Raw genomic sequence first — 15,134 nt, forward strand, 5'->3', positions numbered from 1 at the left:
GCGCTCGCCCCGACGGCCCGCGGAGGTCCACGCGGGGGACCTTTGTCTTGGGGGGTGCCGGCGGAGGGACGGCGGGTGGCTCTTTGTTAGTGGGACTAAAATAACAAAAGTGCGGATTCCCGCGAGATGGACACGTGGGCGTCCCGCGCGGTCTGCTCGCTGAATCGTGAAGATGCGCCGAATGACCTCCGTCGGATTGTGCGCGTTTACATTGTGGTCGGCGAGCGTCTCGCCGGTTGCGCTGCTGCTGCTGCTGCCGCACGGCTTGCCCGTTGCTTTTGCCGAGTTGTGCGATTGTCCGACGTTTCGCTCCGCGTGCTCCAAATGTTGGGCATCGAATGCGTGTGTTGTGCTTTGCGCGAGTAGCGTGGAGGGGGAGGAGGAGGCGGAGGCGGGTTAGGCTCTGTTGCCGTGACTGCGGTGCGTCTGTGAGCGAGGCTGATCGCCTCGAGGAGCCAAATCGGTCTATCCTCTTGGGAGCTGTTTATTTTTGCCGCTTTTGAAAATGTGCGAAAAATGTAAATGAGCAAGAAAACGTTCGTGAAGTATCAGTCGCGTGACAAGCCAAGAATGTGTGTCCCGTGTGTGACGTCACTCCACGTGCCGCACCCCTCCCCAATAACCATGAGGGGGTGACGTCACTCCACGTGCCGCACCCCTCCCCAATAACCAATGAGGGGGTGACGTCACTCCACACGGGGCAACCCCCCCCCTCATTAATAATCATGAGCTGAACAATTTTTCTCTTGAATATGTCAGATTTACTGTCCTTGGGACGGACAAATAAGCTCGTTAACAATATGAGCCGGTACACGGTAAGCCCTCGCTCCCATTGTTCACACCGCGACGCGTTTTCTCTGTAGCGCCGTGCTTCCACGAGATGCTCTCTGGAGGCCCTGAAGCCAGCTGCATCAAGTGCAGCGCTGCATCAAGCGACGTCACTCCACGTGCCTCGCCACAACACAGCCGTCGCCTTAACAACATTCAGTCGCCCCGTTGAGAACAAGAGGGGGGGGCCCAACACAGGCATCGGTGGCTCATCTATCGACGGATCTCTCCTCGCGACGCCAGGCGCGTTGGTGGTGTAGCTGTCTCACGCCGGACTCGCGGGGTGTCACGTGCGGTGTCACGTGCGGTGTCACGTGCGGTGTCACGTGCGGTGTCACGTGCGGTGTCACGCACGGCGTCACGCGCTGTGTCACGTGCGGTGTCACGTGCGGTGTCACGTGCGGTGTCAACGTGCGGTGTCACGTGCGGTGTCACGTGCGGGGTGTCACGTTCAGTGTGTCACGTGCGGTGTCACGTGCGGTGTCACGTGCGGTGTGTCACGTGCGGTGTCACGTGCGGTGTCACGCGGCGAGCGGAGTGCGCCGGGGAGCACAGGCGGAGCGTCCATTGTCCGTCCCGGTCTGCGAACCCCTAACGCCTGGTGTCTGCGCGCCTTCGCGCGCTCCGCGCGGGGCCTCGCGGCGCACCTAGCCTGGCACGGGTAAGGGTAGTGTGAAAAAAAATGCGACGGCCGTTATTCGGTTCCCTTCTACGTGACTTTACCCAAAGAACCGAGTCTATGAATCGCTTGCAGTCACGAAATCTTTAAATCAAAAGTGCCACATTGCCAAGCCAGTTGAACTCAATCATGCCCCGCGTCAATAATCATGAATTAGGTCAATGTTGAGAATCCCAGACCCCATCCTCCACGCTCGCCCGAGAAAACTGGCTGAGCGTGTCTGGCAGGGGATGGCAAGCCGTCACCCGTCTCTTAGGGGCTAGCGATGCAACAACCATGGGGGGTGGGGGGTATGGAACTTGATGATCGCGAGTATTTGTAGGGATCCGCGACCCACGACCTCCTGCGTACCAGGCGAGGTAGCTAACATCTCGTCAACCATGGCGCTCCCACACTGCTGAGATGTCTGGGAGTAGCCATACTTTTACCCCACCGAACGTCACCTGCCGATCGACTTAACTGCGTGGACAGAGGTCGAGAGCGGTGGGGGTGGGGGAGGGAGATTTATAATCCCTGCCCGATGATTTCAGCTGCCGCACCGGGAGGTCAAATCTAAGCGACGACCTCTCTGGACTGCCAGTCCAGCTGCTGGCCACTGGCACACTGGCACAGTGGCCAGCAGCTGGACTGGCAGTCCAGAGAGGTCGTCGCTTAGATTTGACCTCCCGGTGCGGCAGCTGGCCAGCAGCCCCCGTGACTCAGTGCTGTCAACGTCACGTTTCAAACCCGGAATGCAATGACATTGGCGAACATCAATTCATGGCTAATGTTTATTCCTTAAAATGGCACAGGGGAAGTCAAATCGAGGAAATATTCAAATCAAGATGTTATGCATCGTGTGTGTGTGCGTGTGTCGGGTTCCACATCTGACTTTGCATTTTGAAGTTGGCCTGGTCTGTGAGTTGTCTGGAGTGTCAGCACAGCACGGGCTGTCCACGTCTCCAATGACAATGTCTGGGAAGGCAACCCAATTTCTGATAAGCAAACATTCCTGCCGTCAAAACAGATTTGAAAAAGGGAATCTGTAGGAAAATGCATTAGAAAGATATTAACTTATAATTAAAACTCAATATCTCATTTAATTGATTGTTCACGCTTACGGTGGCTTTCAGACCGCATCCATTATTTTCGTCTCGCCCTTCCTCTTTTCCGAACATAGATGGACTCGTCTATCTAAATAACTGCCAAATCGCTCTCCATGGTGCTAACGTAAAAAAAAAACGCCACTTAAAAAAATGTCTTGCTGTGGTTTTCACACCTGATGATGATTGCTTGTGTTGCAGTCGAAACGTCGTGAGAATTGTATTGTTTTATATTTGTATTATTTTATTGTTTCCCTTCTACGTGGTGACTTTACCGAACGAACCAAGAATATGAATCCCTGCAGTCACGGAAGCTTTAAATCAACATTTAAGAAGAATATGACAATATTGTTGTTTCTAGATTTAAAGCTTTCGTGACTGCTAGGATCCATACTCTTTGGTTCTATTGGGTAAAGTCACGTAGGTGAAAATAAAATAACAAAATTTTCACCTACGTGACTTTACCCAATAGAACCAAAGAGTAATATTGTTGTTGCGGATTCCTCGTGCTTGCAAGGAAAACACAAAACATTCGTGCAGGAGTGCCAGCTTCGTTATGATTTTGCTCCTCACTCGTCGAGTCGGTGACTCACTCCCACCACGTGGCCAGAAATAAAGCTGTAAAATAAACGGATTACTTTAAGAAGAGACAATAAAGTCCGATGGCCCCTTCTCTCGGGCATCACCACCCCCACCCCCCACATTCTAGACAGGTCGTTGCATCGCCAGACAGCGTGATGGGAACGGCTTGTGGGAGGCCTCTGACCCCGCAGCAGATAGGTCATGGCTCACAATGAGCAACAGCTGCACGTGCTCCCATGAAGCGTACGTGACAATTCTTCGTGGGTTCTAAACTTCCGTGAGTAGTAACAATACCAATACGTTATGAGACCTCCTTTGCCAGAAACAAGATATAGGAATAGGTTTTACCCTTTTTAACTGGCACAAAAACTGACACCTTTATTCAAGGCGTCATGTTTGCAATGACCACAACACAAGCAGTCAAAATGCAAACAAAAAAGACAACTCTGATAATAATATGCACTGTCCTTGAATTTGATTGGTCCACACCCGAGACAGCTTTTCTTAGAGCCTAGTCTCCATTGGTGTTTTGTGCCAGTTAAAAGGGTAAAACCTATTCCTATATTCCAATACCAATAGGCCCGCCATGAGAAGACTCGCACGCGACAAATTGTACGCGCCCTACGAATATTTAAAAGGCTATACAGCACAGGGCAGTGTGGGCATTTCATTGCATTGCAGCGTGTGGCCAGCAACACCTGGTGCCGGTGTCTGGCTCACGAAGATGTTCGAGGAGCAGGAGACTCACTGCCACGTAGAGATATTTATGTTTTTAGATGAAGCCCTGTGCCATTGATTACGAGGGCGATTAGACGGAGGGCATCGAAGCCTCCTCCTTGTTTGCACAGTCACACAAAGTCACTTTAAGATGTTTTCCTGTTCATGTTTTTTTGTTTGTTGCGGTTGCACCCGATTCAAGAGCCGAATGGCTCACAGGGCTATACCAAATAAATGAACTATGAACTAAAAAAACACGGGGGTTTCTGGCACGTTATTACGTCTCACGGAGTCTATCTCGTGACCAAAATCGTGTTTATCAAGCAGTGTTTGCACCTGCTGTTTATCCCACTATTGGAATAACCTGAGAAACGTGTTCAAACCTTTGTAGAGTATTAATTAATGACGTCACGATCACCCCTCCGGTGCAGTGACGTCAGAGAGTGACGTCACTGCACGGCGGGCGGGGACGGTGACGTCATGTCCCCCTGGGGTATTCAAGGTTGGGCACCCGTGACATGAACGAGGTGGTCGCGAGGAGCCAGAAAAGTGTGAAGTTGGAAGCTGTGACCCAGGCTTAGGGGGAGATTGGCACCAGGCTAGGGTAGCCTGCAGGTGTGCTAGGGACCTCCCCAGTACCCTACCCCTGGGGGAGCGATGGCACCCAGGCTTAGGGGGAAATGAGCACCAGGCTAGGGTAGCCTGCGGGTGTGCTAGGGACCTCCCCAATACCCTACCCCTGGGGGAGCGATGGGACCCCGGGGTAGGGGGAGATTGGCACCAGGCTAGGGTAGCCTGTGGGTGTGCTAGGGACCTCCCCAGTACCCTACCCCTGGGGGAGCGATGGGACCCAGGCTTAGGGGGAAATGAGCACCAGGCTAGGGTAGCCTGCGGGTGTGCTAGGGACCTCCCCAGTACCCTACCCCTGGGGGAGCGATGGGACCCAGGCTTAGGGGGAAATGAGCACCAGGCTAGGGTAGCCTGCGGATGTGCTAGGGACCTCCCCAGTACCCTTCCCCTAGGGGAGCGATGGGACCCCGGGGTAGGGGGAAATTGAGTCATTGAGCCATCGGGCTACCATGAGAGATTCGTTCATGAGGCTATCCACATATACAAACACAGAGACAATTTCAACCGAGAAGATGGATTCTGGCTTAGCAATCATTGGAAGGATTTGATAAACCATTTCGGATCATAATTGATTGTTCACGCTTACGGTGGCTTTCAGACAGCATACATTAAATTTTCGTCTCCCCCCCTCCTCTTTTCTGAACATAGATGGACTCTTCCTTCTAAACAAACTGTCAAATCGCTATCCGTGGTGCTAACGTTTAAAAATAAATAAATACAAACCGCCACTTCTTTCAAATGTTTCTTGCCGTTGGTTTTCACACCTGATGATGACTGTTTGTGTTACAGTCGAAACGTCGTGAGAATTTTATTGTTTTATATATATTTTATTGTTTCCCTTCAACGTGACTTTACCGAAAGAACCAAGAATATGAATCCCCGCAGTCACGAAAGCTTTAAATCAAAAGTACAGTAAAACCTTAGGATCGCGAGCACAATTCGTTCCGTAAACGTGTTTGTAATCCAAAGCACTCGTACATCAAAGCACTCGAATATCAGTTGTGATCACGTGATGCTCGGCAGTACAAAGCGTGTAAACGTGCTGCTCGTATTGGAAGACCCTCGCTCGTTTATCAAATTAAGATTTACTTACAATTGTTGCTCGTCTTGCAAAACACTCGCAGACCCAGTAAACTCGCAATCCAAGGTTTCACTCTATCCGTTTGATATCCATGCATTTTTAAGTGAAGGCAAGTGTACAAAAGGGTGCAAAACAATAATAATGGGCTTTATTTAGATGTTCCGATAAGAAAAACATATATACTGTGGTATATCAAGTGCTGTAATGAATGCTTTTACAGCTGCTAAGCCCGCTTTCAGCTACACGCCAACTGCAAAAGACCAAGTTTATTAGCCATGCAAAGTAAGCAAGAAAACCCCACGTTTTAAGGACATTCATAAAAGGTTACTAAATATAACTTGTGCACTTATTGACATGTACAACTTTGTACAAAAAGTTACTCGTGCTAAATCTTACAAAAACCCTGGGTAATTATATAGCAACTTTTTGGTGCCTACATTTTCCATGTTATATGGAAAATGTAGGCAAAATATATATGAAAATATATAACAAAAACAACGATTTTTTTTTAAATAACATGAATAATGCCATGAAACAGCATTAATGGCAGTCTTTGCAAAATTGAGGCATCATTTGTGCAGAAATGTCTATTGAGGTATAACAACCATTCCCATCAACTCAAACCTTGGCAGTCAAATATTCAAAGGCATCATGTTGCGAACGAGGTCACAGTGGATACAAAATCACGAAATAGCAAAGTGGCTAAACTGTGCTGGTTGCCAGAGGCTTTAGTCCAATATCAAAACAAAAGTTACCTTTGGTTTAAACTCTTTAAACAAGACGCAAATCAAGACCGCTTGGCCTGTGAGTTCCTCGCGCTTTCCAGCCTCTTCAGTAGCTCCCGCTGTCGAATTTTCAGCTGCCGTTTCGTCTCCTCGAGTTGCTCCTCCTGACGCCGCAGGGTGCGCGAGTATTCCGTCGCTTTCTGCAGGATCTGCAGCGTGCCCGCCTTGCCGTTGTGCGCCAGCTCCGGGACGTGATCACGCAGCCGCAGGAAGCCGTTCCTGATGTCGCGACGCCGCTGCCGCTCGAGGTGGTTGTGCGTGCGCCACCTGGCCCGGTACGACAGGGGCGGCACGGCGGCACCAGCGGGGCGCGGGTCGGGGCCGAAGCGTTTGGCGGCCGGGGGATTCTCCGGCGGGGGAGCGGCGTGGTTGTGGTGCTGGTGCACGAGCGGGATGTGGCCGCGCGATGCGTAGGCCGGGGCGGATCGCTGCTGCTGCTGCTGCTGGTTGTACTGGCGGACCGTGTTTGTGTTGTACACGGCGCGTACCGCCACGCTCTCCACGGTCACCACGTCAATCTCTCCATCTTCCTCATCGTCGTCGTCGTCGTCTGCAGAAGGGAAACGTGTACACGTCAGCAACGCAACGTAGAAGAATTCAACATTATAAACCTAAACTTGCACAGGTGCACGACCTGTTGAAATGGTGCAAGGACACACGCAACATTCGTGTAAGTTAACTTGACAACTTTAAGTTTATATCCTTAGTTCTTTCGGTAAAGTCACGTTGAAGGGAAACAACAAAATAATAAAATATATATAAAACAATAAAAATTCTCACGACGTTTCGACCATAACACAAACGACCGTTTGACTTTACCGAAAGAACTAAGAATATGAATTACTGCAGTCACGAAAGCTTTAAATCAAAACTTTAAGTTTGTTGCAAACGAAGATGAACAAGCTAACACACGACCCAATAAAAAAACACACAACACAAAGCACCGTGCAAGTCCGCAGGGTCCACCACGGCCGAGGTCGCCACGAGCGGGACGGAGCAGGGCCCCGCTCCGCCGACCCCCGCGCGGCCGTCCTCCCCGGGGCTCCCGCCGCCGGGACCCGGCTCCGGGGGCACGGCGCGGGAGGCCGCGGGCAGGCGCGCGGAGGGCAGAGACGCGCCGCCGGCGAGGCCCCCCAACTTCTCGGCGGCCGGCTTCTCGGTCGCCGACTTATCCGGCGTGGCTCCGGCCGAGTCCAAGCCGCTCCACATGCAGTCCCGCAGCACCACGGCTTCCGCGCCGTGGATGGGGTCCGATAGGGCGCCGGGGCCCTCGGCGTCGTCGTCGTCCGGCGAGCTGGCGGTGCCGCCGTGGCACGGGCCGCCCGAGGGCAGCAACGGCGTCGGGCGCGCCCAGTTCGGCAGCAGGGGCGGCGTGGGCAGGAGCTCGAACTTTTTCCAAATGTCCTCGCCGGGCGCCGTGGACTGGTTGAAGTCCCAGGCGCGGTCATCGTCGTCGTCGTCGTAGAAGAAGTCGAAGAAGGGCTGGCAGCGGTCGAAGTCGCGATCCCCGCCGGCAGCCATCGCGTGCGGGGCCGCGGCCGCACCCGGCGCCGAAGTTTATTGGCAGCATGCAGCCCCGCGGCCGCCCTTCTGCGTCCACATGTGCCGCCGCTACTTTCGTCACGCGACACGCCGGGGAGGGGGTTTGTATTACACCCTCCTTGTTGATGTGGCGCTTAAAAGTATTCAGCAGGGGGCCGGTCTCGCCTGTAAATAAGCAACAAACAATAAAGAATGCAGCAGCGTCGTTAACAAAGCGAGCAAACATTTCACTCAATACGTCATCTCCATATATGTAAAAGGCAAAGTTGTGATTGTGTGTGTCTGTTCAAAATGTTTAGCGTACTTCCCCACATGCAACAAACTTGAAATTTGCCATGTGGGTACCTTCCAGACTGTACACCATGCAAACATTATAAAAATACACTTTATTTTTTTTTAGGGGAGCTCAATAATGCTTGTTTGTTTGCACGGCAAGTGAGCTGTAACGTCAAATCTGTCACGTGACCCGCGCATGTGGAAGCCTAACGCATTGTAGCGTAGTGGTTAGCGCTACGCCGCGCTACGAACCCGGCAACTCGAGTTCGATTCCCGCTCACGGCCACCACCGGTGACGATTATTTGTACCGGTCCTGGGCCTCCCCTAGGTCGACTCAGCCTCAAACGAGTAATTGTTGTGGTGTGTGAACATCGCCACTGGGGAGACAAAGGCCGGCCGGGTGTGGTGAATCCAAGTCCCGGGCGAAGCCGGGTAGTAACAGCTACTAGTGCTGTTAATAATTCACATTTCAATTTCATTAAGTGGGTTTATAAAATAAACCACGTGCCTACGCGGTCGTGCCAGATTTTAGGAAAGTGAACAACAGTTCAAAATTAATTCCAGCGTTTTACACAACTATTTTTTTTTAAAGGGGGTATTCGTTGAAAAGTCAAAAGTTGCCTCGATCGGAGGAGTGCAAGCGAGAAGGTCACAGACTGCCCAAAAATTCAGCGAGCCGCGTCTCGCACGCCGCAAATGCAGCGCAGCATTTAAGAATAAAGGGCACAGTAGAGTTGGGAAACAGGGCCGCGAGAAATGGATTAATCTCACCACAACAACACTATCCTGTAATTGGCGGAGAGTTCAGTTTTTCAGTTTCATTTATATTGCTAGAGCCCTGTGAGCCATTCGGCTCTTGAATTCGGGTGCAACTTTGGTGCCACCGCCAGCGGAGCAACTCGGGCCGGCGCTACCCTCTCCTCGCACCACCCCCCCCCGCCCCCCCCCCCACGAACTCACGCACGCCCCACTAAACACCCGCATGCACCCCCGTAGGGTCGCGAGGAGGGATCGCCTGGTGCGATGGGTTTTCACCCGAGGACGCCCCCAGCAGGGACGTCCCGCGGTTTCCCCGGACCGGGAGATTGGCCGAGCCCCCCAGAACCGGATTGCACGGGCCCCCCCCCCCAAAAGGGGGGGTAGAGCTTTACAGGCCGGCCGCGATGAAGCACGCGCAGCACGGGGGACGGTGCCCAAAGGCGAGCACCCTGCGGCGGTGTAAACAGTGGGGTGGGAGGGAACAGCCCCTAGGCATATAGGAGGATTCAAGAGAAAGGATTTGATTGGACGCGCGCAGGATGGCATCACGTGACCCGGGGACTAACGGGCTGTGAGGACATAAGGGGGGAAGGAGGGCGAATTGGGTTGACGCGTTGTGCATGAAGAGGGTGTAGGCGCAGCTTCCTTGTACCGAAAAAACAAGCTACGCCTTAACTTGTCGGAGCAAAAGAGTCTTGGCGCATGTTTGAGGCGTCTTGAATCAAACCGTTTCTTTATTTCTCAGTTGCACAAAAATGGGCGTTTTCTAAAGTTATATCATCGCCTGTTCACGTGCTGTATCATCCCTGTCGCACGGTCAAACGACTGTATCCACTCGCTCCCCACCGGCTCTTCCCGTAGCCCCCCGTTTATGCTGTGAAAACCGGAAGTGATGTCATGGGTTCAACCAAAGGAGCGTCTAACCACAGGGGGGATTTCTACACAGTTGGGGATATTCCAAATCAAAATATAACCAGACACACCTGATGACGACCGTTTGCGTTATGGTCGAAACGTCGTGAGAATTTTTATTGTTTTATATATATATTTTGTTATTTTATTGTTTCCCTTCAACATGACTTTACCGAAAGAGCTAAGAATATGAATATAACCAGTCCGTCAACAAATGTGTGACGGACGTACATCAAATGTATATACGGAAACAATAATACACTCGCTTTCTGTCTCATGGCTCTTACAGAGGGGTAAAGAGCGGTGGGACAGCGATCGGGCGCACTGCTGTGTTGTGTGGGTGACTCCGATCAGTGTGGGTACGGCGCGCGCACTTACAAATAAATAATTAAATTGATCATTAATTGATTCTGAGCGCCTGCTGCTTGTTGACACAACGGCTTAGTACAATAATTAATTAATTACAAACAGCTGCGAGCGGGCGAGTTAACAACATTACGTCATCTGCGTGGGTAGGACGCGTGAGTGGGTGGGAGGGCTGTGGCTTTTACACCTGATGATTGCTGTGGCTTTCACACCTGATGATGATTGCTGTGGTTTTCACACCTGATGATGATTGCTGTGGTTTTCACACCTGATGATGATTGCTGTGGTTTTCACACCTGATGATGATTGCTGTGGTTTTCACACCTGATGATGATTGCTGTGGTTTTCACACCTGATGATGATTGCTGTGGTTTTCACACCTGATGATGATTGCTGTGGTTTTCACACCTGATGATGATTGCTTCTTGTGTTGCAGTCGAAACGTCGTGATTTAATTGTATTGTTTTATATTTTTATTTTTTTATCGTTTCCCTTCTACGTGGTGGTGACTTTACCGAAAGAACCAAGAATATGAATCCCTGCAGTCACAAAAGCTTTAAATTAATGTCATTATTATTCTTAGCTCTTTCCGTAAAGTCACGTTGAAGGGAACACAATAAAATAATAAAATATATATAAAACAATAAAAAATGGTTTCCCTTCAACGTGACTTCACCGAAAGAGCTAAAAATATGAATTACTGCAGTCACGAAAGCTTTAAATCAGTAAAAATGTGTTTTTATTATTATATTTTGGTACTGGCAAAGGAGGTCTAATGATGGTCACTGCATCTTACGCGCTTCTGCGGCGGTCTGCAACACCCTTCCGATATTAGGAAGCAACTGGAGCTATATTCACTTTTTAAATCTAGATTGAAAACTTTATTTGGCTAGAACCGCTTTGTGTGCCGTGTTAGTTTGTTGTTGTCCTTGCCCGCCCGCTGCCCACACCTCCGATGAGCACGGTTGGCTACGTACGGTGCGAAAGTAGCAGCAGCGATCCGCCCCGGCCTACACATCGCGCGGCCACATCCCGCCCGTGCACCAGCAGCACCACCAGCAGCAGCACCACCAGCACCACCAGCAGCAGCACCACCAGCAGCAGCAGCAGCACCAGCAGCAGCAGCAGCACCAGCAGCACCAGCACCACCACCAGCACCACCAGCAGCAGCAGCAGCACCACCACCAGCAGCACCACCACCAGCACCAGCAGCAGCAACAGCACCACCAGCAGCAGCAGCAGCACCAGCAGCACCACCACCAGCACCACCACCACCAGCAGCAACAGCAGCACCACCAGCAGCACCACCACCACCAGCACCACCACCAGCACCACCAGCAGCAGCACCACCACCAGCACCACCAGCAGCACCACCACCAGCACCACCAGCACCACCAGCAGCAGCACCAACACCAGCACCACCACCAGCACCACCACCACCAGCACCAGCAGCACCACCACCAGCACCAGCAGCAGCAGCAGCAGCACCACCACCAGCACCACCACCACCAGCACCAGCAGCACCACCACCAGCAGCACCAGCAGCAGCACCACCAGCAGCAGCAGCACCACCACCAGCACCACCAGCAGCAGCACCACCACCAGCACCACCACCAGCACCACCACCAGCACCACCACCACCAGCACCAGCAGCACCACCACCAGCACCAGCAGCAGCACCACCACCAGCAGCAACAGCAGCACCAGCAGCAGCACCACCAGCACCAGCAGCACCACCACCAGCACCAGCAGCAGCAGCACCAGCAGCAGCACCAGCAGCAGCACCACCACCAGCACCAGCAGCACCACCACCAGCACCACCAGCACCAGCAGCAGCACAACTACGCCGCTCCCTCGCCGGAGAATCCCCCGGCTGCCAAACGCCTCCGCCCCGACGTGCACACCGCTGGTGCCCCCACGCCGCCCCCGTCGGCACGCGGGGCCCTCACGCAGAGCCGGGGCGGTGTTGGTTGGGCCACCTCGTCTCGTGCCAAGTCGACGGGCTGCCGCAGCCCTCGGAGCTCCGACTCGGGGAGTAACCACCACCATCACCATTACCACCACAATCACCACCATCACCATTACCACCATTACCACCACAATCACCATTACCACCACAATCACCATCACCACCACCATCACCACCACCACCATTACCACCACAATCACCACCACCACCATCATCACCACCACCACCACCATCACCACCATCACCATTACCACCACCATCACCATCACCACCACCACCACCATCACCACCACCATCACCACCACCACCACCATTACCACCACAATCACCACCACCACCATCACCACCATCACCATTACCAACACAATCACCATCACCACCACCACCATCACCACCATTACCACCACTATCACCACCACCATCACCACCACCATCACCACCACCTCCATCACCACCACCTCCATCACCATCACCACCACCATCACTACCACAATCACCATCACCACCACCATTACCACCACAATCACCACCACCATCACCACCACCTCCTCCATCACCACCACCACCATCACCACCACCATTACCACCACAATCACCATCACCACCACAATCACCATCACCACCACCATCACCACCACCACCACCATTACCACCACAATCACCACCATCACCACCACCACCATCACCGCCATCACCATTACCACCACAATCACCATCACTACCACAATCACCATCACCACCACCACCATTACCACCACAATCACCATCACCACCACCATCATAACCACCTCCTCCATCTCCACCACCACCACCACCACCATCACCACCACCATTACCACCACAATCACCATCACCACCACCACCATTACCACCACAATCACCATCACCACCACCATCATAACCACCTCCTCCATCTCCACCACCACCATCACCACCACCATCACCACCACCACCACCATTACCACCACAATCACCACCACCACCATCATCACCACCACGACCATCACCACCATCACCATTACCACCACAATCACCACCACCACCATCACCACCACCATCACCACCACCATTACCACCACAATCACCACCACCACCATCACCACCACCATCACCACCATTACCACCACAATCACCATCACCACCACCATCACCACCATTACCACCACTATCACCACCACCACCATCACCACCACCATCACCACCACCTCTATCACCACTACCTCCATCACCACCACCACCATCACCACCACCACCATCACTACCACAATCACCATCACCACCACCACCATTACCACCACAATCACTACCACCACCATCACCACCACCTCCTCCATCACAACCACCATCACCACCACCATTACCACCACAATCACCACCACCACCATCACCACCACCATCACCACCATCACCATTACCACCACAATCACCACCATCACCACCACCACCATCACCACCATCACCATTACCACCACAATCACCATTACCACCACCATCACCACCACCATCACCACCACCACCATTACCACCACAATGACAACCACCACCATCACCACCACCATCACCACCATCACCATTACCACCACAATCACCACCACCACCATCACCACCACCATCACCACCATCACCATTACCACCACAATCACCATTACCACCACCATCACCACCACCACCATCACCACCATCACCACCACCTCCATCACCACCACCTCGATCACCACCACCATTACCACCACCACCATCACCACCACCATCACGACCACAATCACCATCACCACCACCACCACCACCATTACCACCACAATCACCACCATCACCATTACCACCACAATCACCATTACCACCACCATCACCACCACCACCATCACCACCATCACCACCACCATCACCACCACCTCCATCACCACCACCTCGATCACCACCACCATCACCACCACCACCATCACCACCACCATCACTACCACAATCACCATCACCACCACCACCACCATTACCACCACAATCACCACCACCACCATCACCACCACCTCCTCCATCACCACCACCACCATCACCACCACCATTACCACCACAATCACCATCACCACCACAATCACCATCACCACCACCATCACCACCACCATCACCACCACCACCACCATTACCACCACAATCACCACCACCACCATCACCACCACCATCACCACCATCACCATTACCACCACAATCACCATTACCACCACAATCACCATCACCACCACCATCACCACCACCACCACAATCACCACCATCAACACCACCACCACCATCACCACCATCACCATTACCACCACAATCACCATCACCACCATCACCACCACCATCACCACCACCACCATTACCACCACAATCACCACCACCACCATCACCACCACCACCATCACCACCATCACCATTACCACCACAATCGCCATCACCACCACCACCATCACCACCATTACCACCACTATCACCATCACCACCACCACCATCACCACCACCATCACCACCACCTTCATCACCACCACCTCCATCACCACCACCATCACCACCATCACCACCACCACCATCACCACCTCCATCACCACCACCACCATCACCACCACCACCACCACCACCATCACCACCACCATCACCACCACCATTACCACCACAATCACCACTACCAGCACCATCACCACCATTACCACCACTATCACCATCACCACCACCATCACCACCACCATCACCACCATCGCCACCACCATCACCACCACCACCACCATCACCACCACCATCACCACCACCTCCATCACCACCATCACCACCACCATCACCACCTCCATCACCACCACCACCATCACCACCACCATCACCACCACCTCCATCACCACCACCATCACCACCACCACCATCACCACCATCACCACTACCATCACCACCATCACCACA

The 15,134-nt window shown here is 52.8% G+C and overlaps 1 protein-coding gene across 2 annotated transcripts in view; it reads right to left on the reverse strand.

Moving 5' to 3' along the window:
- Positions 1–5,725: 5,725 nt before the first annotated feature.
- The window catches only part of LOC142905252 (N-myc proto-oncogene protein-like), a 13,920-nt gene continuing 4,511 nt past the window's right edge, over positions 5,726–15,134 (reverse strand). The window contains exons 3-4 of one of the 2 annotated variants that reach the window (XM_032944349.2): positions 7,329–7,995; positions 5,726–6,934 (exon numbers count right to left, since the gene is read on the reverse strand). In XM_032944349.2, coding sequence (XP_032800240.1) covers positions 6,387–6,934; positions 7,329–7,905 — 1,125 coding nt within the window. In that variant the 5' untranslated portion in view covers positions 7,906–7,995 and the 3' untranslated portion in view covers positions 5,726–6,386. Of the gene's footprint in view, positions 6,935–7,328; positions 8,092–15,134 lie in introns of both variants that reach the window. The other variant, XM_076062611.1, reaches the window with a different exon arrangement.

The sequence above is a fragment of the Petromyzon marinus genome, unplaced genomic scaffold, assembly GCF_048934315.1.
Source record: "Petromyzon marinus isolate PM22_M1 ecotype Great Lakes invasive population unplaced genomic scaffold, UKy_Petmar_22M1.pri1.0 PM_G_Scaffold_69, whole genome shotgun sequence".
Taxonomy (NCBI): Eukaryota; Metazoa; Chordata; class Hyperoartia; order Petromyzontiformes; family Petromyzontidae; genus Petromyzon; species Petromyzon marinus.